Here is a 25,145-nt window from a genome sequence, read left to right as displayed (position 1 = left end):
TGACAACGGTTGCGCTCTCTCTCATCATCTCTAGTGAAGAGCGCGACAGAACAACAGTGATGAGGACAACAGCTCTGATCTTTCTGCGCTGTAATCTTGAATATTGTTCTCTAGCACCAAACATGCATCATTTATGCCCTGTCCCGCTCCGCATGCGTTGCATCTTTTCCCTGCATGTGTGTAGACATGAAGTGCCGCATGAGTTAACGTGGTTTCAAAGCACTTTTTAGACCATAACGTTTCTCCCCTTCTAAATGTAGCTTTATTAATCAGCATGTTACGAGCCTTTAATAATAAACAAATCGATTTCTGTTCAAATTTTGGGAAAATTAATTACATGTCTGGAATGGATAAGGAAAGACTAAAATTACTAGTTGGTAGACCAGTCTCTCACTTTAAAATTTATAGGTAAAAAAAGAATTAATTTTTTTTCTAAATTTTCTCTCGGGACACCCCTGAACCCACATTCAGCATCATACTGGACTGCTGTCACTATGCTTAAAAACAAACACATGATCTTTTAACATTCATTTTCAATTGATAAAAGGTAAAAGACAGTAAAATTGGTAAAAGATCCCGCAGACCCCACTGCTTTGGCCTTCTCTGGACCCCCTGTGCAGTTTTGTAGAGACTATTTTGACTGTATAGAATTTATATTTCTTCTTTCTTCCGTCAACTTTGAAATAAAAAAAGAAAGTGCAACGTGTAAATGTATATCGTGATAAATATCGATATCGAACAATATGAAAAAGATTATCGTGATAACAATTTTGGCCATATCGCCCAGCCCTATTTGGAATCCAGCTTTACAAAATGTTCTTACTTCTGAACCTGATGGTGAGATGGGTACCCTCACAGCTGGTGAAGAGGGTTGTGATCTCTCAAGGTCAAAGGGCAGCTCACGCCGTGGTTTCTTCTTCTTCTCTGCATCCAGATCTCTTGTTTCACCGGAGCCATGAGCATGGCTCTCAGCATGGGTCAAAACTCTGGTAAGAAAATCCACAATCTCGTCCTGAAAAAAGGGAGGAAAAGCATTACAGCTAGAGACTAGAAGTCACACAAGAGAGAGCTTCAACATTTTTTTTTTTTACCAAAACTAACATTTAGGACCAGATCCCCCTGAAATCAGACTCAGAATATAGAGGATGCTTGAGAACATTTCAACATAACTATCAGAGATTGAGAAAAGGCTGTCTAATACTAATCTAACACTACACAACATTTATAGTTTCATATTCTTTAACTCTTTCCCCGCCAAACACGGAATTTTCCGTGTTTTATGAAAAAACGCTTCCCCGCCAAACACGGAATTTTCCGGGTTTCCGTGTTTTAGGTGTTATAAGGTAAGGAAGACCCCTGCGCATGTTTTGAAAGAGTACGCAACTCTTTGATCAAAGAAACAGACTGCGATCGTCTCAAACATGAAGAAGTGGAGTATGAGAAGCTCAAAATATCAGACATAAACATGCCTTTTTATCAGCTTTTTGTCTGAAATGTTGTTTTTGACAAAACCTACCTCTGTTCAAGTCGCAATAAAAAAGAACAAATGAAGATAAAATAAAATAGTTTTTTTTGCCTAAAAGCAGAGGCCCAGATCTTTATTTTGATATATAGCATCTTCATATATTCATGGAAGAAAATATTCTGCGGGCCATTAAAATTTAGCGAAAATCATCAAAAACCCTGGCGGTGGCTGGCAACTTTTTTTTTAAAAACGCTGGCGGGGAAAGAGTTAAACATAACTGACTTGGTTTGCTGTACAAGTTTCAGAACAGCTTGTCTTAAACTAAGATTTTGTTTTCGTATCAAGCTCAAGCTATAGCCAGCTATGATAACAGGTGTTATTTCAGTACATATCCCAGGTATATGCAAAAGTCAGATTAAAAAATATAAATTTGGTTTGATCTGTTCTGTGTGTGCAAAGACGAGATCCACACAATCCATTTGTCACTGAATAATGTCTCTTTTAATATCCTTTCTATTCTATAAATTTAGATGTTGATCAAAAACAACAAAACAAACATTTAATTCTAATGTTAATCACACATGGCACAGCTAAAGCTGAAATTTACCCATGCATATCGACAATGAATCAAAATCTGCATCGGATGCTTGACAATCGGAATCGAATCAGAAAATCTGGATCAATACCCAGCTCTTGTAACCAAGTAAACAATATTCCAAAAAATGGGACCTATGAAGCAGGGAAGAGATGTGGGAAATACTAACTTGAATGCAGCGATCCACCATTGTCTGGGTCAGGCCCTCTGTCTTCATTTTAGTGGAGTTGATCCTGTAGATAAAGCCAAGTGCTTTCAGTTGCAAACTAATTTCTGTATCTGAATGTCTGAAAACGTAAACACACACAAACCTCAGGTTGTCGTCCGCCCCTCCGACAACTACCATGCTGTTATCGGCTCGTATCTTTTCCCTGAACTCCTCCATGTTCTCGGGGCTGCACTGTAGTGCATTCTGGCCGACCACAAACAGCACTGGAGTCTTAATGTCCAACAGCGGATCATCAACATCCTGCCAAACAGAATATAAAAATGTATTGCGTTTACCACATAATTTTAAAAAGCCATTAACAAACAGAAATAATAGGCACTTTCGCAAATACAACCATTGCCATTGCATTAACTTCATGGTTATCTTCACTTAACTGAACATTTTAGAGGTTATGCAAGACTCAGCTCTTCGAAAATGCCGACTTAAGCTGTAACATTGTCAGTTCCATATCAATGCTATGTTACGCTGGGCGATAGGACCGTGTAATTAAATAGACAATTTCTGACAAATACCTCAATGCCAATTGGGTCAGTCTACCACACGTGGTCCAATACAGGTTGCTTGACTATTTGAATTTTCCTAATTATCTTTTTGAGTGATTACATCTATGTATTAGTATTGCAAAACCAACAGTTTTTTATTTTTTTTATTTGCTTGGTTTAACTACAACGGCCATCTTTGTCATGGCACATGACAAATTTTGGTTAAACAGCTGTTTATGCAAACCTGAATATCTCTGCTTAGGATGGTTCTACCTCCTTGGAACAAAACCTGACCTCTAGAGCACATTATAAGGCACATACAGATATATATAAACATTTTGCAGATTCTTGTTCCTTAGACTTAGAACCTAAGTTCTATGTAATGCTCAAGATTGCTCAAAGTTTATAATAGAAAGGTTTCGATTTATCGTCTTATTTTTTATTTTTTTAATGGGGGCAAGAATGTGCAATATATTCAAATTTCCCTCAACTTCCCTCAACGGTTTGAATATCTGTGGTGGGGGACCAGATAGTAACCTGAAATTTTCACAGAAATAAGTCCTCTATAGTAGCATTCTGCTGTAAAATTTGAGTTTGAGATTCCACTGGTTATAGAGCTAGGGCTAGTAGAAATCTGGGGAAAAGCCTACTTTATTCATGCATTTTGATAAATGAACAGATGTAATAGAAGCATAACAAATAATAAAAATGCAGTAATTATTTTTATGCACACAATAGCTTGTGCTTGTCTGAGGACTAAAATGTTACTACTTTTGATATTGGCAACAGTGAAGCATTATCTATCACAGGGTTCTTTAAAACACTCATAAACAAAAGCGTTTTAAGTAACATTAATGAACTGTATGTGGAGTTTAAAAATCAGCACCCCAAGTCAAAATTTTGTGAACTGAGGCCAAAAAGGTGTGTGATGACAGAAGCATCTGAAACTCACAGTCTGAGTCTGCACACAACATCAGAACATCAAGCTGATGGTTGAGTCAGCAAAGCTAAAAGTGGACTACAAGGACTTTCTGGAACTTCTAGTCTGTTACATGAACAGTTATGACTGCATGCTCAACAAGTGTGACCAGTGTCCAGCTGGAGGGCTTACTGCAGATGCTTGATAAGTCAGACAAAGATATAATTCCTGATAACATCACCTTTAAGCAATGGGTTATGACTGACAGAGCAGATCATCAATGTCGTTCTACCTAGGGATGAGCTCTCGGTTTCTCTAGCTGAGTTGTGTTGAAGACACACCATTGGTTGAGGACATCAGCATGGAAACCTGTGATGTGTCTGTAAAATTCTTCCACCCACCTTGACCGAGAACATAATTTAAAAGGTCTACTGAGGACAAAGTGTGGGTTCCCATGAACAATGTTGACACCTGCCGAATTGACTACTGTCACCGGATGCTCCCACAACATTTCAGAGACTGAGGAAATCTTACAGCTTCTAAAAAAACACGTACATTTAAAATACTGTTCATTTTTGTTATACAGTGCATCCGGAAAGTATTCACAGCGCTTCACTTTTTCCACATTTTGTTATGTTACAGCCTTATTCCAAAATGTATTAAATTCATAATTTTCCTCAAAATTCTACAAACAATACCCCATAATGACAATGTGAAAAAGGTTTGTTTGAAATCTTTGCAAATGTATTAAAAATAAAAAATGAAAAAAATCAGATGTACATTCTTTGTTAATCCATTCTGGAATAAGGCTGTAACATAACAAAATGAGGAAAAAGTGAAGCGCTGTGAATACTTTCCAGATGCACTGTACTTATATTACATCTATCTAAATGCATAAATAAAGTAGACTTTTCCCCAGATTTCTACTAGCTCTAGCTCTGTAACCAGTGGAATCTCAAACTCTGTACAGCAGAATGCAACTATAGAGGACTTATTTCTGTGAACATTTCAGGTTCCTATCTGGTCCCCCACCAAAGATATTCAACCCAATAGCGAGGGGAATTTAAAAACATTTCTCACCCCATAAAAAACTTTAGACAATTGCTGTGCAAGGCAATCTTGAGCATTACATTAGGACTTAAGTTCTAAGGAACAAGAATGTGCTAAATGTATTTATATATGTACATTGTAATGTGCTCTAGAGGTCAGTTTTTGTTCCAAGGAGCTAGCACCATCCTGAGCTGAGATATTGAGGTTTCCGTAAACAGCTGTATAACCAAAATTTGTTGCGTGCCATGACACAACAATGGCTGTTGTGGTTAAAGTAAAATAAAAATAAACTGGTGGTTTTGCAATACCAATACATAGAGGTAATCACTCCAACAACAAAAAAAATGGACAAGCAACCAACTTTACAATTATTGGACCACTTGATATGGACTGACCAAATTGCGACACCATGGACCTGGGAAGTCACCAAATATATTAAATATTAGCCCAATAGTTATCATGCACTCATTTTTAGATACAACAGTAAGGGTTACGGATTAAAGAAGCTGACTGTGTCCATTTTCACTGCCAAACATTTTCTACTGTCTGGACTGCATATGCAGGGTTTTATAATTACATATACAAATGGTTCAATATACTGGCAATGAACACTTTATGTGAAGATACATTTCAAGATTTCACTACAAATATCACGTTAATAATGCTGAAATTACAACTAGTGATTTTTAACCTGTCAGCAACAGCGACAACGGTTCAAACCCTTTTTATATCCAACCATTATATTTCCTTGATTTAAAATTAACCTGTCACACACATTCTCAACAAAGTGTGTTCTTGATGCAGAAGCACCAGAGTAGTTTGAAGGAGTGAGGTTCCAAGGGAAGGTTGAAGCTCTCCTCCTCATTATTTTTTTCATCAGATTTACACAATTCATAAGGGTCACATTTTTAGGTCAGAAAAAATATAATTCCGGATTAATCCTGAAGAATCACATCCCTGAATATGATGAAAAACTAATAAAATAGAATAGGTCAAATTTATATTTTCATAATGTACCTACATATATAGAAGGCACCAGTATAATTAACAGCATTAGTTGGGAGAGAATTTATTTTATATGCAAGCAAGAGGGACATTATATCTGAAATAAACCAAAATGAATCAATATCGAATCTAAAATTGAACTGGAAGCTTGTGAACTGGAATCGAATCGGGAAATCCATATCAATACCCAGGCCTAGTGTAGACTGAGAGAAAAATAAAATAATTCTGTAGAACTCTGGTCTGCATTTCCTCTTACCCCTCGTGAACCGTTGACTGTTTGAAGCGGGAATCCCAAACACACAACTGCAGTCATGTATTCCATAAGGGACACCTGGATGCAAAAACGGCATTTGACTGAATTCATCAGCACCACAGCATGTTATAGAAGACATAGCACAAAGGAAACTCATGTTGATATGGACTTACATGGCAAGCCATCAGTGCCCCTACATTCCAGCCCACCAAAACAATCGGTTTATGAGGAAAGTGACTGTGAACCTGTAGCATATATACAAAGTTACTCAATTTCCCTTCTATTACATATATATATATATATATATATATATATATATATATATATATATATATATATATATATATAAAACAGACATTCAACAGTACAGTTTGAAACACTTGCACATGTAGTCTTTTTTGTTTGTGCATCACTGTAAACTATTTTCCATTCTTTAAAAAAAAAGGGGTGAGTCAAATGGTTTCTGTGATAAGCTTAAGCTGTACTGAACAGGAACATACTTTTAATTTCTTGTAACTAGTGAAACCATTATTGCTAATTCAATGCACATTTGGGACATTTAGATACAAGGACAAATACAAGGCATTATATTTCAATTATATAATTTCTGTAAAGTAGGTAAGTGTTATTGTCAAGTTTAAGTAAAATGTTTTATCTGTGATTTGAATATTGGTTTTGTACCTCGATAATCTTTCCTCTGATAGTGCCGATCATGTGCTCTAAACACTGTGTGATGCCGATGTTAGCTCCACTGCCCATGTGAACGTTGATAGGAATAACCTGAATCACAAACAAACACAGTTTCATTTTAATATGATAATGAAATTCTCTACTGAAACTTCACTTCAGCACAATTATGTTTGGCAAAAGAACAGCTTGCATTAATGTAGCATTATGCTTGGAATTAATGCTATGCTCAATAGAGCCAATTTCTGTCAGAAACAAAGTGGCCGTGCTAATTCCAGTTTAATTATGCAATTGCATACCTTCCCAAGACAAGAGAGCTGAGATTGCCAGAATCTCATTCGTCGAGAGGTAGATAAAGCTGGGTTGGTTGGTCCTGAAGGAGCTATTAGGATCAGAGGGGAACCAGGAAGCTTACTCTGAAAATATAAACACGAACAGATTACAACTGAATGATAATCATCATCTCCAGTAAAAGTATACAAGGCATTTCCAATGAAAAAAAAATGATATCCATCATGAATATGCTAACTGTTCATGCCACATTTTCAAACCCCCACAGTCAAGTCAAGTCAAGATTAAATGTTAATTTACTCATAAATGAAAATTCTCATCAATTACCTGCCCTCATGCCATCTAAGATGTTTAGGAATTTTTCTTCTGCAGAACACAAAGATTTCTAGAATAATATCTCAGCTCTGTTCCATAAAATGCAAGTGAATGGTGATCAGAACTTTTAAGCTTCAAAAAGCAGATAGAATCAGCAAAAATCATAATCCATCAAACTCAAACTTGTTTAATCCATGTCGTCTGAAGTCATTCAGTTGGTTTTGGGTGAGAACAGACCAAAACGAATCTCTTTTTAACTAGTTACTTGGCGATCATGATTTCAATCTCGACTACACTTTCTATGGAGCCATGTTGAGCTCTGTGCAATCGTCAAGAGCTAGGAAGTGTATTAGAGCTTGAAATCATAATTGTGCCTGGAGACTACAAAGGCAAGAGGTGAAAAAGGAGTTACATTTTAGCCTGTTCTTACCCAAAACTGACTGACTGCTTCAGAAGACATTGATTAAAACACTGGAGTATTATGGATTACCTTTAAGATGACTTAATTCCCTTTTTGGAGCTTCAAAGTTCTGGTCACCATTCACTTGCATTGTATGGACCCACAGAGCTGGAATATTCTTCAAAAAAATAAATAATTTGTGTTCTACAGAAGAAAGAAAGTCACACACATCTTAGATGGCATTAGGGTGAGTAAATAATGAGAGAAATTTCCCTTTAAATTGTTGATGTAATAAACTCAGCAAAAAAGAAACATCCCTTTTTCAGGACACTGCATTTTAAAGCTAATTTTGTAAAAATCCAAATAACTTTACAGATCTTTATTGAAGATTTTAAACAATGTTTTCCATGCTTGTTCAATGAACCATAAACAATTAATGAACATGCACCAATTTAGGTCACAGTTATAAAAACTTATGACACTAAAGAGACTTTTCTACTGACTCTGAAAATCCCCAAAAGAAAGATGCCCAGGGTCCCTGCTCATCTGCGTGAACAGGCATGTTAGGCATGCTGCATGGAGGCATGAGGACTGCAGATGTGGCCAGGGAAATAAATTGCAATCTCCGTACAGTGAGACGTGCTACAGGGAGACAGCTGATCGTCCTCGCAGTGGCAGACCACGTGTAACAACACCTGCACAGGATCGGTACATCCAAATATCACACCAGCGGGACAGGTACAGGATGGCAAAAACAACTGCCAGAGTTACACCAGGAACACACAATCCCTCCATCAGTGCTCAGTCTGTCTGCAATAGGCTGAGAGAGGTTGGACTGAAGGCTTGTAGGCCTGTTGTAAGGCAGGTCCTTACCAGACATCACTGGCAACAACATCGCCTATGGGCCCAAACCCACCTTTGCTGGACCAGACAGGACTGGCAAAACGTGCTCTTCACTGATGAGATGTGGTTTTATCTTACCTGGGGTGATGGTTGGACTCGCGTTTATCGTCGAAGGAATGAGCATTACACCGAGGCCTGTACTCTGGAGCGGGATCGATTTGGAGGTGGAGAGTCCGTCATGGTCTGGGGTGGTGTGTCACAGCATCATCGGACTGAACTAATGGTCACTGCAGGTACACACCTGGGGCGACATTTTCCTCCCTCATGTGGTACCCTGCCTGCAGGCTCATCCTGACATGATCCTCCAGCATGACAATGCCACCAGCCATACTGCACTGTTTGGTGTGTGATTTCCTGCAAGACAGGAATGTCAGTGTTCTGCCATGGCCAGCAAAGAGCCCGGATCTCAATCCCATTGAGCACGTCTGGGACCTGTTGGATTGGAGGGTGAGGACTATTCCCCCCAGAAATGTCCGGAAACTTGAAAGTGCCTTGGTGGAAGAGTGGGGTAACACCTCACAGCAAGAACTGGCAAATCTGGTGCAGTCCATGAGGAGGAGATGCACTGAAGTACTTAATGCAGCTGGTGGCCACACCAGATACTGACTGTTACTTTTGATTTTGATTTCTTTTTTTTGCTGAGTTTTATTTCCAAATCAATTAAAACATTAAAGAGCAAGACAAATTAGAGGGTGGAACTTGATTTTTCCATTGAGAAATGGTTGGATCTTGAAAAGAAGCAATCTGTACTAGAACAGACCAAAGAAAAATAAGCGGATTTGGTGACATTAACCAATAAGGAAAGCAGTATGAGGTTGAACTACGGTAGAAATTCTACCAATTGAAAAACGTTATTACGTTTTGATAAAACATTCCGAAAACAATTATTTTTCTTCTTTAGAATAACAGACACAAATTAATTGTTTACAACACTACCAAGAAAGTGCATTAAGAAAGCGAGTTAAATATCATGTTGAATTTAAATCCCACAAAGAATGCATTGCTCTATCACAAACAAATCTTTTCCATTCTCAAAAGAGAGCAAAGTACCCAACAGGATCAGATACGAACTGGTTTGTTGTGTGAGAGTACGCCAACAGCAGGGTCCCATGGGCGTTTGAGAAGCAAGGAGAGAGCCTCGGCCCCTGCTGCTCCTGTTTTCACTGAAGATGACATCAACATCCTGTCGATCAGTGACGGTACCTGGGAGGATAAATTTGAAGTGAGAAAAAAAATAAAACAATACTCTCCTATAACACTAAGCCAAGTTGTGAACTTGCAGTCATTGTTAATTTTTTATAGTTTCTTGTTTCAGTCAGTTTTGTTGTTTTTTTTTCCTCCTTCTTCAAAAATCATATTAAGTTATTTTTGTTCATTTAAATGCAACTATAAATATCTATCAACAACAACAAACAATGCAACACCTTAATATGCTCCTAAAATCTTCTGTCCTGTCATGATGCCAAGAATGTTAAGATTAATTAATTTAAACTCCATTTTGATGATAAATAGAAATGAACTGCTGCTGTGGGGGGGGGAGAACATACAAAAAACTAAAGAAATTTCAGGAAAGTACAGTACTGATACACGACATCCCCAATTAAAATCATTATATCTCACAAAGGATGGGTGCTTTCTACACTGGAAGCACACGTCTGCGACAGTTTGTGTGGAGTAGACTAAAGTGTTTTTGGCTGGCATCAGATTGTTTCAATCATGCCACGGATAAACGGTATAGCAGAATCTCTACCTGTCGATCCAATTGTATGGTCACGCAGTAAACACCACCCAGCTTGACTTTGATTATTTTTTTATTAATTGCTCAGACAATTCCATTCTTGAACTCACAATTATTTAGTTTGAATTAGGCATGTGCGGAACGACTAATTTCACTAACGTTAAAACGAATAGTCTAAAAAGAAACCTTCAGAAAACGGTAAAAACAATAGTTTATGTGACCCATTTAAATACTTAATCTATTTCAAATCTGACACTAAATTCCTCTGAAAAGAGACATTTACCTGCAACGTGCTTGCCTTGCATTATGATCATTGTACACCAGATATAGAGCATGACATGCATTCACTGAATCAACGTAAGTGAATACAGACATTTACTGAAAACAACTGTATGAACAGTGCAGGACCAAAAGAGCAACCCTAACAGACTGTTCAAAACAGAATTCACATTTTTAAATTAACATTCCAGACATTGTTGAAAATAATTAACATAGGCCAAATCTACAAGAAAGAAAAAAATATGCTGAAAAGTTGAACGTATTTCACAATGTGCAGTCGTGCATTAGCCATTGATCTGATATGACAGATTTTCCGTTTATACTGTTAACCAATAGCAGTTACGATGTAAAAAAAAAGCTATAGGATAGAAACAAATAGGCCTGTGAAAAATGTACAATAAACCCAATGTTTTCTAAACATGATGTGAACACAGAATAAAAGATAATCTATTCTGATAGTTTCAGCTGTTATGCAGTCGGCACATTGTTGAAAATAGCCTTCTTAATCAGCATGGTAGTCGACTATTCTCGCACATCCCTAGTCTGAATCTCATACCTCACTCTCTAACTGAACCACAAGTCACTAATGTAATTGAGTTGTGTACATAGGTTCATGATGAGCAGAGGTTAAATTGGGCCGGAGCGCACCGGAGCGCAGCTCCGCCTCCTCGGGTCCACAACACACACTGCCTCCGTCTCCTTCAGCACCAAATATTGTTATTCCACTTAAATTATTTTTCATCTCCTGACTCCTGGCAAATACATGGCATATGAGACTGAATAATTAGCAAGACTACACAGAGACACCCAGGCTACATGGAATTATCAGACGTCATAAATGCATTAATCGCTGGTTCAGCACCCCGCCCACAGCCATCAAGGGAAAACTGTCACAATTCTATGCATAACAGCGACGTTACCATGGAAACCCGCTAACGGCTAGAACGATCGAATATAAAAATAGCATGTAACTATAACATGTTATATAAATAAAGCATGTTAGTTTATATGTTAAATGAACTACTAAATGAAGAATAACATTAGCTGCATGAGAATTTAAATATATTGATTATTAACAGTTTGCATATATTGTAGGTGCACGACTGCTCATGTCTGTACTTATATGAGCCTATTATTATCCCATTTGTTAACTAATATTCCATATTTATACACATATTACACAGAAGGAAAGGCTCCTCATTACCATGGATAGGTCAGTGTGCTAGTCTTAGTAATAATAATAATTATAAATTAATATATTTATGAAAAATAGATACTAGCTAAAACACATCTTGAAACTTTAAACTGTCACTGTTGATGTCTAATAGATTTTACCTTTAGATTATTTCATATGAAACTGAAACATTTTGTCAAAATATAACAGTTCCTTTTACTCGTGTAAAATCCTGAAACAAATTTGTAAAGGTGATGTGTGTAATTATTAATATTTTAAACTAATTTGGTAAAGGGGCCACATCGGGCTTTAAGTAGCGCATGGGGGGCCACATTGTATTGCTTTTGAGATACAATGTTCTGCATTGATTTGATATTTGTATCTTTTAAGCCCAGAAATAGTTGTGAACTCAATTTTCTGAAGTGTATCTGTGACTAGTGGGACCATTCTGCAATTACCTAAAGTATTATATTGCTCTACAATGATAGATACTTTTCTATCAGGCATTACAAAACTCAATAAAGGTGGAGATTATACATCCCTGTTAATTTATTATTCAGTTTTACTAATAATAAAAAAAAAAAACTTTATAGAACGTTTAATGTTTCTCGCAAAGCGGGCGAGTTTACTCTTTTTTTTGTAAAACTTTACCCGTTTACATGCTAAAAGTGTCATAATGTGTTTCTCCTCGATGGTTTTTCAACACTCAACAGAATAACACGGGCTGCATGAATATGATAAATAATTACTGCAAGAGTTACATTAACATACAGGTGCGAAGGGACTTCAACGTTTCTAAATTGCACAAATAAAAAATACATTTACATATTCGTCTCTGGCTTGCAATATTTTCAAACATACATTTTCCGAGGGTGAAATCCGTTGCCTGCCTGTTAACATTCAAGGTAAAAAAATAATAAAGTAAGTGAATTGTAAAGTATTTGTCTTTGTTTGAATAACTACTCAACCCTACCTTACACATTAATACTGGAAAAAGAGCCCCTTTGGTGTAAAAACAAATTAAGTCATTTTACGGCGGGATTTTGAATGATGACCATTCACCGTAAATAAGGGCTCCCCCTCCCTACAAAAGCCAATTTAACCACTGATGATGAGCCTTATTTAAGTCTAATTATTGAGAATTGTTCATAAGACAACATGCAGTTAAAGATATGTACATATTTTAAAAACATTTGTTGGGAACACATCTGAAAAATTCAAACAGAGGCTGTGACCCTCACCTTGCTTTTGAGTGTCTGAAGCACATCAAGATAAGCAGCCAGCATGGCAAGACTCAGAGACTCCACCAGTGTACTATGGAGCCACTGAGTAAGCTTTAAGTCCCACCTGACGCTGGCCAGAACGTGGCGAACCTTACGTGCACATTTATCCACAGCTGTCCTGCGCAATACAGGCTCATTACAGTCCTGTGGAGAGCAGAGACATTGAGAGTGAGAAAGAGTACAACATGCAGACACTGAATGAACACTTTCTGTATAACCGAACAGGCCTTTATCATTTTGTTGTGTAAAGTAGGGCTGCCCGATTATCATATCAAAAATCATAATCACGATTATTTTGGTTAATACTGGATCATATCATTTTAAAAGTAGATCTCCTTGAACTCGAAATGTAAACTGCACTCGGTAGGATGGCAATTATTTTATGATACGTATGGCAGTCAAATAAAGAAAAGCCTCCATCGCCATCATTAACAGCAGGGGTGCTCACACTTCTATGGAATGAGATCTACTTTTTCATCATGTTATTGCAGCAAGATCTACCATGTACAAAAAAGGCTATACATTACCACAATACCAAAATTTCAGTAGTCTGTAGTGAAATTTAACAATTCTCAATACCAGCTTCAAAACCATAACAAATAATAACAATGTTGATTATGACAGGTTTAAAGTTCTTAAGTAATTATTCAAGAGTAAACAATAACAATAAAAAACAGCAATGAACAGAAATGGATTAAAAATAATAGAACAAAAAATTTAAAAGTTTTTAACAGCAGTACGCTATCAAGTACTCAAGTAAACATTCAGAATGAAATGCAACATAAATTATCTTACATTTACAAGTCCAACGTTTTAATACAAATCAGCTTTTTTCTCCGCTGTTTACGTTCATTTTAGACATCACTCTCTGTGTTTACATGAATACCACACCAAGACGGAATTTTGAAATGTATTTGACCGTTCAGGCGTGCATTTTCTGAACACGCGCATGTTCAGCACACACATGCACGCCACCAATCAATCAAACAGGCCGCAGCTGTTACTAGATCACTAGCGAATTATAAAATTACATGCTCTGGATTATTTTCAACAGCAGAATAAGAATATAAACTTTCTAATAAGTGACACAGGACTATGCTATCACAAATATAGGCAGTTCTTTTTTTGTTATTGATGTTTTAATCAGTCTGCTTGTCCGGTCGGGCAAGTAAAATTTTCCTTCACTTGCCAGTTCAAATCCACTTGTCCCGCAGGACAAGCGTTAATGTCGAGCCCTGATTAAATATTGTTTTCAACATTATCCGATAACAATTTTTTCTTCTGAAGTATAGCTCCTAAAGTAAATGTACGTTGTTTTAAAGGAGTTTAAGTTTTTGGGAAAACAAGCCAAAAAAGACTAATCAAAAACGTATTTTGTTCCAGTGTGTATTATAATGGACTAATACTACACTCTCTCACCTTTATATTCACTTCAATCCATCTTTAACTCACAAAAAAACAAACGTTCTCTTCTTAATAGAGCAGCGTATCGCCAATTTTTTTCATGATAAGATACACACAAGAAACATGACATATACTATGATTCACTTCATCACTGGCCATAACGTTATAATCTAGCTGCAGCAAAAACATACGACTGACGAGCGTACCCGCCCCAGAGTGTACATCAGCCGGGAGAACATTCAGTCTCTTCCTCGGTCACATCACACAACTCATAGATGCGGCGCTGATCGCACAGTGAAATGCCAGTTTCTGAGTTTATTTTTAAAACCTGCTTCTTTATTATTTGAACTTTAATAAGAATGCTTTAAATATATAACTCCAGTGTGTTTCATTGCGAAACAGATTGCAGCACAATAATCATTTTATCTAGATTATCTTGTTTTCATAATTGTTGGAAGCCAAAATCGTAATTGGAAATAAAACTATATTTATCAACCAGCCCTAGTGCAAAATGTGCCATTTGCAATTTAATAGCCATATAAAAAGATCTGAGGGATTTCTACTAATTGAAGCCAACAATTTACATAAATATGAAACACCAAAAAAATATTTTTGTCATTGAATTGAATATGAAACAGCATTCACAACCCATTTAACTTCAAGAAAGAAATGTAAGACAGAACCTAATTTGATCCATCTGTAATCGATTGGATTGTAAAAAGTAGTCTAAATGATAGGTGTTTTTAGGGGAGGGCTCGAAAAATTTAGCGGGATTGGTGACACCATTTGAGACATTTTTCCACCTTAGAAACAACATACACCAAATGAATAGTGCACAATATGACCAGGAACGTGTATAAATAATAATAATTCTATGTTGACTGAAATGCTGTAACAACAGTTTTACACCCACTTTAAATACTCACACCATCATTGGCTATTCTACCCAGTCTCTCTGCCTGAAGGGCCTTCAGTACTTTATTAAAGAGCTTGTTCTGTGCCAGTGACCAGCCAGTCCTGAAAGATATTCAAGAACAGTGGTATCACAGTTAGAGCATCTCAAACAGTGAACATTATAAAACAAAACAAGAGCATTCTTACATATCAACTTAATCTCATGAATTAGTCATAAACTCATGTGGAATACACAGGTCTGCCGTTACTGGATTTTGCTGATATGATAATTAAGGTGGGGAAAACAGCAGATAACCTATTAAAATCAAATTTTAACTGTGACAGAGAAATCTCAAATGAAGTTAACAATGCAACCAAAAATCCCAACAATAAACTGAAAATATGACTCGAAAATTTGAAATTTGCCTATTCTCTTGGACAGTCAGGTAAGCAAATAGGTAGATTTTAAGTTGGAGCTACTTTTTCATATTGTAACCAAACAAAATATATTATAACTTTAGGTGATTAAAAACCATACACATCATATTCTGAAATGCATACATACGATCATATTGTAATTGTAATTGTTTTCGTATCTCGTATCACTTCTCGCATGTAAGCTGTTGTGAAACGTAATTTGGAGTCCAGGCAGAGTCGTCGGGGATTCGTCAATAGTGAAATGTTTTGTAATGTGTTCACCCCTGTCGCGGATTCGTCGTGTAATTTGAAAACGCAATGACTTCAGTGACAAGACAGACAGTTGTGTAATATGAACGGTACCACAATCCGATGTCTTTGAAAGTCGTGTAGTGTGTAGGAGCCATTACACTGTTGTTTTTGGATCTCCTATATTTTATATGATACACATATATATATATATATATATATATTAAATAAAAAAAAATATTATTTTATATCTTTTTTTATTATATTTATATTATATTATGCAATAGCAGAATTGTGTGCAATTGTGTGCCTTCCAATTCACTGTTGGCCTTTCGTTTAACTTAATCTGGTGTTATTGTGGTGAGTAAACGATGAGAGAATTTTCATTTTTGGGAGAACTAATACTTTAAAACAGACTTTTTTCTTTTCACAAGGGACACCGTTGGTCAAAGTTAGCATTCGAGCAACTCGATCAATACTGATTTTATAAATGAACATTTAACTATCCGTTTCAATTAATCGTTTAAAAACTAGAAGATTCATTCTCATGTATTAAAATGTTTAAGGAAAAAAAATATGTAGGTAAATATTGCCATTACATCTCCAAGACATTCAGTTAACCATACCATAACCACCATATTTTAGTTAACCTACAACAATATCTTCTTACTTGTTAATGTGTTCTTCCCAATCATCTGGAGGAGGTGGTCCGTCAGCAACTGTTCGGGCGAACAGAACGTGACGTTCACACTCGTTCATCACACTACGTGCTTTGTGATTGTCATAGAGAGGCATTGCTGTTGGTGTGACTGTCTCCACGTCAATGGAATTGTCTGAATCACTGTAGAGAGTAATAACACACCTCAACATCTTTTAATCATTCACAAATGACAAGATGAGCTTGATGTCAGCCTCTATACAGGCTCTTTGCTGTCAAACACTAATGTTAGGGCTATCACCTCCCTCAGCTGCTAGTAAAATATGGCTGTCAATCCGTAACACTGACAGTGTGAACACAGCCTTGGTAACTTGACTCATTAAACAGATTCTTTTTTGTGACGAGGAGGAGGGCATGGCCGGCCCGTGAGGGTGCACGGCCGGTGCTGAATCAGATAATCAGAGGGAGAGCGAGATAAAGGGGAGCCGGGATGCCAGTTTGAGAGAGAGAGAGACACTTAGGATTATATTGTTTTAAGTTCATTCACATCATTAAACTTTACGTTGACTGTTCCCACCACCTCCTCGCCCATTCTTTAACTGTTACAGTGGTGCCGAAACTCGGAAGGGAGGAGGGATGTGCTGTCGCGGAGTCCATGCCGATACCATCCACCAGGGTACAGAGGGGTCGCTGCCGGACGGCGAGGGCCGGTGGAACCGCTGCAATCCACCAAAAAGGGAGGAGGGCACCAGAGTGCGGAGGAGCAGTTGAGGACCAGGCGATATCTTGTCCGGGAACTAGCGAGCAAGCTTTCTATCTCTCTCGGTGTGTCTCACACTTGCACTTGCACTTTCCTCTCCCCACACCTCCTCTCGTCTCTCCCCCAGGTTCCCATGAGGCAGGGTGGACCAGCTGGCTGACAAAACGGCCAGTAGGGCAGCGTCTCCCCTCCAAAGATGGATGATTCTGGTGCTGCCCTGGTCTGAATCGGGCAGGGAGGAGTGTGATGAGGAGGAGGAGGTGGGCATGGCCGGGCCATGAGGGTGCACAGTCGGCGTTGAATCAGATGATCAGTGGGAGAGCCAGATAAAGGGGAGCTGTAGAGCCAGTTTGAGAGAGAGAGCGAGACGCACACAGCCGTGCTTTATTTTATGTTGAGTTCTACATTAAACCTATATGTTGACTGTTCAGCCTGTTCCCACCTCCTCCATGCCCATCCTTATATGGTTACACTGCTTCTATGAAAAAGAAAAACCTCAACTCACACAGAGGGGTCAGACTGCCGTCTAGGGGTGATGAACAGCATGCGGGTGGGCCGTGCACTGCTGGCATCAGGGTGAGCATTCCAGGGTTTGGCATAGCTGTGGTCAAGGAACACGAGATCCAACTCTCGCTCATGAACCGACAGCTGGAAGAGCAGGGATGTTCCCATCCTTCGAGCAGATGTCTGGAAGTCTCTCTCTCCCCCAGAACGAAACATGGTCCTTTAGCCCCACACAGAGGCTCTGTAACTGATGGAAACAGAGGCTGCTTGCGCCGCAAACATGAACCCTACAATAAAACAGGCATTTGTTAAGCGTCAACACTACAGTACAGGCCCACACTACACAGGACGTCATTTTAAAGCCAGTTTAATACATTTAGGCTTTTAAACAGCTAAATGCAGCGGAATACTAAAATTCCCTTTGATCTATAAACCTAATAAATATATATATATACACGAATGTATGGGTCGTTTAGCATGCGTGGCTTTATTACTGGCTTGTAACTCTGTGGCTAACTTTATACACAACACTCACTGTCCACTATCAGGCTCCTTTCACGTCATTTCGGCCAGAAGAAGGGTCTTCTGAATAACTCAGAGGAAATACTAAAGACCTCAGGTTCACAAGGAGAGACAGAAATACACTCCTGATAAATAATATCCACTCCGTAAACATCGTTCAGCAATCATGGCCGACTGTCTTTTGTTTCACTCTCGCGCCACAGCTGATAAACTGAAAATACGGACTGGAGTCCGGTAGTCGGCAGCCGTGGGAAAAACCCGGACTGGAATTCACACTGTTTGAAGGCCATGTTCGGAACGGGATTGTGGCATACTACTTATTGACTGCTGAACAGAATTTGTCATACAAGGAATTTGTCTTGGTTGAAGGAGCTTCCAGTGCACAATAGTAGGCTACAATACAGTAAAAAGAAAGAGATAATAATAAAAAAATGAAAAATAAACATTGAATTGAAAATAAAGTATATATAGAATATTTAATAAGACAATATATATACACACATACATTTTTTTTTTACACTTTATATCCTTTTTTTATTTTATGTGTATTCTATATTGTGTGTATTGTGGACGGGTTCACACAGGCCAAAACACAAACAGAAATTCCGGCACGGAACGGACATTTAAAAGTAGAATATAGCCTACATGGCCTTAGCATTGTTTTCGGAGAAGCCAGTATTTCAACTTAGCATGTTTCTAAAGCTCTGATAACATATTATGATAGTTTTATGCTTTAGTACAGTAAATATATTACATATTGCTCCTTTAACGTTTGGCTGACCAGTCAAATAATGATTCAAATAAGAAATCTCTGCTGTGTTTCCGGTTCAGACCTCACAATGGAAGGTAAATCATTTAACGCATTGTTTTGTGAGATACCGTATTCTGTGCGGACTGCTCATTTTGGCAAATGATGTACAGTAGGTCTCTGGGTATTACACATGCAGAAAACTAATTTACTGTAGGCTACACAGTGTATAATACACACATCAGCCATAGTAAAATTAGTATGTTAAACAAAATCATATAGGCTACATACTGTAATCTAGAAGGCATATACATAAACTGATTGACTGTTCCACAGAGATCAGACATACTTAGAAAATGTTAACTGCACTGAAGTTGATGATATTGGTTTTGTTTTTACCATAACACCGCAATTTCCTGTGGTGCTCGACCTTCCTTGTGAACGCAATCTCTGAAGCACCAAGTATGGATTTTAATTGACAAAATATAAACATGTGAATAAAGATTTCTGCCACAGGCATTAGTTTATACATGCAGTAATCATTTAATTTAATTATCGAAGGTACCGTACAAATATGTTTTTGGAAGTTCAAATAAACCATTAAAAATCCTCTTGGCTCAAAAATCTGAGGCGGCACACCCCCCTCACTATGAATGGGCGTGACGACTCTGAATTGAACCCCATATCGCAACCACCGCAATTCTTACGGGCTGTTTGTGAAAGGATGTGCAAATACAAATAATGTAATACTTCTAAAATATGTCTTTGCATTTTTTTGAATTAAGTAACTTGTTCACTAAAATTAGCTTTTAAGTTTAATGAATGTCAAAGTTTATTATTTAGCAATGGCACATGTCATCCCATCACAAGCTATTTTTAAGAGAACAATCAGAAGTTGTTCAAATACATAGTGTGATGAATAAAATTAATTGCAATCAATTCACATTCATATTTGTAAATAATATTTTATTGTAGATGGACAAGGAAAATAAAGAGGCTGTGTTCACATGTAATTAGTGCTAAACAAGGACAGTTCTCATCTGAAATCAAGAATTTCTCCTGATGGACTTCCAATGGCAAAGAAATTTGATGTGGGGTTCAAGTTTGATGAACTATGACAGACAAGCAAATTTGTATTGCTGGTTTGGCAATGACAGTCCTACGTACAGAGCATATGCAGGTTTCACACTCTCTTTCAATCAAATGGAAATTTAATCAAAACAAAAGGTTTGACCTGCAAATCAGTATTTATCTCATATAATAATTCTTATTTTAAACACTAAAGATGAATGTCATCAGAAAGAAAAAACATATGGTATTTTTTAATAATAATTATTATTTTTACTTAGCTCCATAATTGTAGTTTCACATTGCTAACCATTAGGGTAGAAAATACACACCAGATCTTTATTGTGTAATGATATGTTCTAACGTGCAACTTACACCACCATGATGAGAACAAAAAGAAGAAGAAGAAGAATTGTTAGCTGTAATCAAACATTAAATGAAGAAGACATACAGTCTTTTCATGTTTACACTTGTGTGATCTGTGACAGATAAGTTGTGGTTTGTTTTCGAGAAGGAAACATTTCAGACAATGTCTCTAGATTCAGACTGATCTCACAGGAAAATCTGCAATCATTGAAATTTGTTTTCTGCTTAAATAATTGTAGGCCTGATGCACTGCACAAGGCATGAGCAAACATTATATGAATTAAACATTTGACTAGTAATTACATTAATATGCTCCAAACCAAACCCTAAATCTAACCATAACAAAACTGAGACTAAGTCACACCAGCTGACCACTGGTGTTTCTCAGGGATCAGTGCTTGGACCCCTCTTCTTCTCGATCTATACTACATCACTCGGACCTATAACTAAGACACATTGTTTATCCTACTACTGCTACGCAGATGATACACTGCTCTACCTGTTGTTCCAGCCTAACGAATCCACTGGCTCAGCTCATATCTCTGCCTGCCTCTTGAAGATCTCAGCCTGGATGAAGGAGCATCACCTACTACTGTTCAACCTTGCCAAGACAGAAATTGTTGTGATCCCAGCCAACCCGTCTGCTGACCATAACCTCTCTATTCATTGTTGGTTCAATTATGCTAACGACCAGGACTGCCAGGAACATGTGAGTGGTGATGGATGTCCAGCATAACTTCATTGCCAACATCTCAACAAATGTTTGGTCTTGCAGGTTCATGCTTTACAACGTCAGGAAAATCAGACCTTTCCTGTCCTTTCCTGAATATGCTACACAGCTCCTGATCCAAGCTCTGGTAATTTCATAACTGGACAACTGTAATGCTCTGTTGGCCCGTTGCAAAGAGGCACAAATTCCAGAATGGATTTGGCATGAAAGGCAAAAGTGTCAAAATTTAGAAACCATTTGAGCCATAATTACATTAATATACTCTTAACCCTAACAGTATCTCTAACCCTAACATTGGACACACTCTACTTCCAATGAAAAATAGCAAATATTTCAAGGCCAAGGCAGACAAATTTTTCCTAACTCTATTTATAACCCAAATGTTTACTGTAAGTATAGGCAGCTCTATAGCCCACAATGCAACTCGATTGTGACATCACAACAGTTCTTGTTGTTGTTGTTGTCGTTTCGACAGTAGTGGACACGCAACATAAGCAATGACGTACATCCGAGTCCATGAGACAGAGGGAAGAAAAATTGGATCAAAAGTGGACCATACACTATACAATCGCCGGATCTTCTTTTCTATATTCATGGACATGGCATAAACATGCACGGACGAATGATGGAAGTATACAATTTCCCACGAAATCCGTCCCGATAGCTCTGAAATATAAATAGTTATTATAGGCTTACCATAATGAATCTGGGTAAGGCAAAAACATGGTGTGGAAGACAGATTTGGTGTACTCGCTCATTAATGAAATTACGTTCATTTCTAACGTAAAATCTTACAAAGTGTAGCTTTAAGGATCACATACAGGCCTATTGTAGTTTAGAGTGTTTAGTTCCAGGTAATTTTTAGCTTCCTTCGGATATTGCTTCCTTGCATTCAAGAAGTTTTGGTAATACTGAACTTTACTCTATATACAGAATCCAAATGTGTATTCCTGGGTTGCCAAGTTATTGTACTACAAAGAGCAAACCCATGTTCATTGCAGACATGAGATGAACTAATGTCTAACACAAGTTGTTAAAACTAGCTAGGCTAACACATGCTGTTCACATGCACAACAACAGAAATCAAGGCTACAGGTCAACATTTGTTGTAATCCATAGTTTGGGTTACAGAAACGTTTCAGGTTTTGCAGAATAAAGACAATTCAAACAAACAAGTTGATGGTTTAGATATGGTTGTGCAACTGTGTAAAAGGTCATGTACAAAGATACTGAAGTTATTAGCCAATGAAAACTGTCAGCGGTTCCGCCCCTCTTCTGCTTCGTTCGAAAAAAACCTTGTGACTGCATTTTATCACACCAGCATCTTCTAAACTTGGAAAAATGGTAAGTTTAATAATGCTTCTACTGGTTTAGCATTTATACATATAGATTGGGGTCCTAAAGACTGAGATCACTGAAAACGCTATATTATTAGCATTACAATTAGAAAAAAAGTTTAATCGTTAACATGAGTTTTGTATTTGGTATGTAGCTCTTTTGCTTTAACCCAGCAAATTATCTCAAGCTGGGTTGGACTAAATTGTAAAATCCTGATCATGTTATCTCAACATGATTTGAGAATGTTCCAAAATGGTCAGTGTCACAAATGCTTATATTTGATTAGTGATCTAGAAATTAATTTCTTATTCATTTCAAGTCACACAGTTTCTTTGTTTTGATTTGTTTAAAAAAAAAAAAAAAAAAGTATTGTTAATTTCCAGGTTTAAAATCTATTTGAAATCCAAGAAATTCACTTTGATATCAGACTTTTTGACCCCACTGTATAATTGTTCATTTATACTTTTCTACAATCATTTCCTGTTTTTTTTTGTTTTTTTTACAGACATTTTTGGCTTTGGGATTGGTCTTTTGTGCCCTTATTTCTTTAAGTCATTCTTACTGTGTCCGAAGCCTAGCAAAATTTGGTAAAAAAAAACAAAACACGCAGACACAGACAATATATATGCACTTGCGTACTGTGAAAGTATGATGAGACATTTTCTTTCTGACCTTATTTCTGTGATTTATCAGTGCACATTATTTGAGGGAAAAAAAGATTATTGTATTGTATTTTAACCTCTTATCAAAATGTAATAACTTGCTCCGCCTATTACTTTCTTTTTTTCAGATGTTACTTATGCTGCACTTTTACATTTAGTTAATAATAAAATTAGGTGGAAATTATAAGACATATACAAACATTCACAGAGCTACTCTTGAGGGTTAAACAACACATATTTGCAGTAATAGATGTTGTATGTCCACTTTTAGAGAGTGAACTCTTCATCTTATTGAATTTAAATAGGGGCAAAACATTGTTTTGATGTTCATGATAATTCCTGGCACCAAGAGGGAGCTACCTGGAAAAACAGCAGATGTATGAGTTGTACATGCAACCCCAGTGGAGCGATGGAATGCTGTGACATGTAATACATTTAACATGCTAATTTTGGTTTACAGTGAGAAATTTAAAAACCAAATAAGTTGTTCTTTAACATAACATTTGTGTCATGCAGTAGATTACTTCAGAGATGAATTGATGCATATTGAGACTTAATGCATGTTTATTTACTGGATAGCTATCCGTTCACAAAAAGACTAAGTGTAAATGCTGCCTGACATTATTATCATTACAGAAGTGAACTCTGTTATATTTGCATATTACACAGGAATCGTAGATCAGATTTACAGTAGCATATATCTGTTTTGTAGAGACAATTATGTGGCTAAGAGTAAATGTAATGTACATACCCAATCAGATCAATCAAGACGCATGAAGCTACTATGTGTAAATAGTAATGCATTTATAACTGGAGCTTTCCTGCAGCAGTGTGAATATACATCTATATATCTATCTATCATCCATCTGTCTGCCTGTCTGTCTGTCTGTCTACCTGTCTGTCTGTCTGTCTGTCTATACTGTATCCATATTGAAATTTTGTATTCCTAAAATAGTTTTTGCTTTTTGTCATAGGATGGGTAGAGCGACTGTCCAAACTGAAGGCTGCACTGTGAAGTATGATTACAGCACCTGTACATTTGAAGTATTTCATACTAAAGACAGCACAATTACTTGTCAATTTGTGGTCATTGGAAAGTAATTTCCATTGATTGAGAATATAAAGATTACCTTTATTTGTGTGTAATTACGTTGTGACATGTGTAATCATGTAATCGTTTATTGTGTCCTGTTAATACAACCCCACTGGGAAAAACAACTGCTCAAACCAGCCTAAACTGGTTTGCAGGTCTCACAGCTGTGGCCAAGCTGTGGTGTTTAGCTTGTCAGCCAACTGGTCTCCCAACTTGACCACCTGAAAAATTCCCAACCCCCTCAAAACCAGCAACACAGACCAGCTTGACGATACTAAGCAAACCAGCTTAGGCCTTGGTTGATTCTGTTTTTTTTTTTTTTTTTTAACAAGGAACAGAGTTCAATTACATAACAATGAAATTATTATAATACTGTCATTACCTAACTAAATTGTAATAAAATACATCATGTCTGAAATATCCATCCGATGTGTTCTTAAAGGAGTATTTCACCCAAAACTTGGGTGAACTAATACTGTCATAATTTTCTCACCCTCATGTCAGTGCTGACATGTGCATCCTTATGGCCTGGCCACGCCCTCCTCCTTGTCACACTTTTTTATGTGGAACACAAAAGGAGAAAAAATAGAACATCCAGGTCCATCTTTTCACAATAAAATAGCTGTTGATAGGGACTAACTTGAAAGACTAAAAAAGTACCAGG

At 37.2% G+C, this 25,145-nt stretch overlaps 1 protein-coding gene and 1 long non-coding RNA gene across 8 annotated transcripts in view; one reads left to right on the top strand and one right to left on the bottom strand.

Annotated features, from left to right (window-relative positions):
- kansl3 (KAT8 regulatory NSL complex subunit 3) overlaps nt 1-18,666 on the bottom strand; it is a 51,345-nt gene extending 32,679 nt beyond the window's left edge. For all 7 annotated transcript variants that reach the window (XM_052108038.1, XM_052108039.1, XM_052108040.1 and 4 more), the window contains exons 1-13: nt 18,490-18,666; nt 17,956-18,241; nt 16,703-16,873; nt 15,399-15,489; nt 13,027-13,212; nt 9,666-9,797; nt 6,985-7,101; nt 6,680-6,778; nt 6,172-6,243; nt 6,002-6,076; nt 2,372-2,529; nt 2,230-2,293; nt 824-1,012 (exon numbers count right to left, since the gene is read on the bottom strand). In XM_052108038.1, the coding sequence (XP_051963998.1) occupies nt 824-1,012; nt 2,230-2,293; nt 2,372-2,529; nt 6,002-6,076; nt 6,172-6,243; nt 6,680-6,778; nt 6,985-7,101; nt 9,666-9,797; nt 13,027-13,212; nt 15,399-15,489; nt 16,703-16,873; nt 17,956-18,170 (1,569 nt within the window). In that variant the 5' untranslated portion in view covers nt 18,171-18,241; nt 18,490-18,666. The remainder of the gene's footprint in view (nt 1-823; nt 1,013-2,229; nt 2,294-2,371; nt 2,530-6,001; nt 6,077-6,171; nt 6,244-6,679; nt 6,779-6,984; nt 7,102-9,665; nt 9,798-13,026; nt 13,213-15,398; nt 15,490-16,702; nt 16,874-17,955; nt 18,242-18,489) is intronic.
- Nucleotides 18,667-22,648: 3,982 nt separating this feature from the next.
- Nucleotides 22,649-24,908, top strand: LOC127631183 (uncharacterized). The gene is made up of 4 exons (XR_007968926.1): nt 22,649-22,732; nt 23,232-23,313; nt 23,694-23,814; nt 24,363-24,908. It is a non-coding gene; the product is annotated as an uncharacterized LOC127631183 (long non-coding RNA).
- Nucleotides 24,909-25,145: the final 237 nt, after the last annotated feature.

The sequence above is a fragment of the Xyrauchen texanus genome, chromosome 37, assembly GCF_025860055.1.
Source record: "Xyrauchen texanus isolate HMW12.3.18 chromosome 37, RBS_HiC_50CHRs, whole genome shotgun sequence".
Taxonomy (NCBI): domain Eukaryota; kingdom Metazoa; phylum Chordata; class Actinopteri; order Cypriniformes; family Catostomidae; genus Xyrauchen; species Xyrauchen texanus.
The sequence above is the reverse complement of the archived record's forward strand: the minus strand, read 5'-3'. Positions and strand labels throughout refer to the sequence as shown.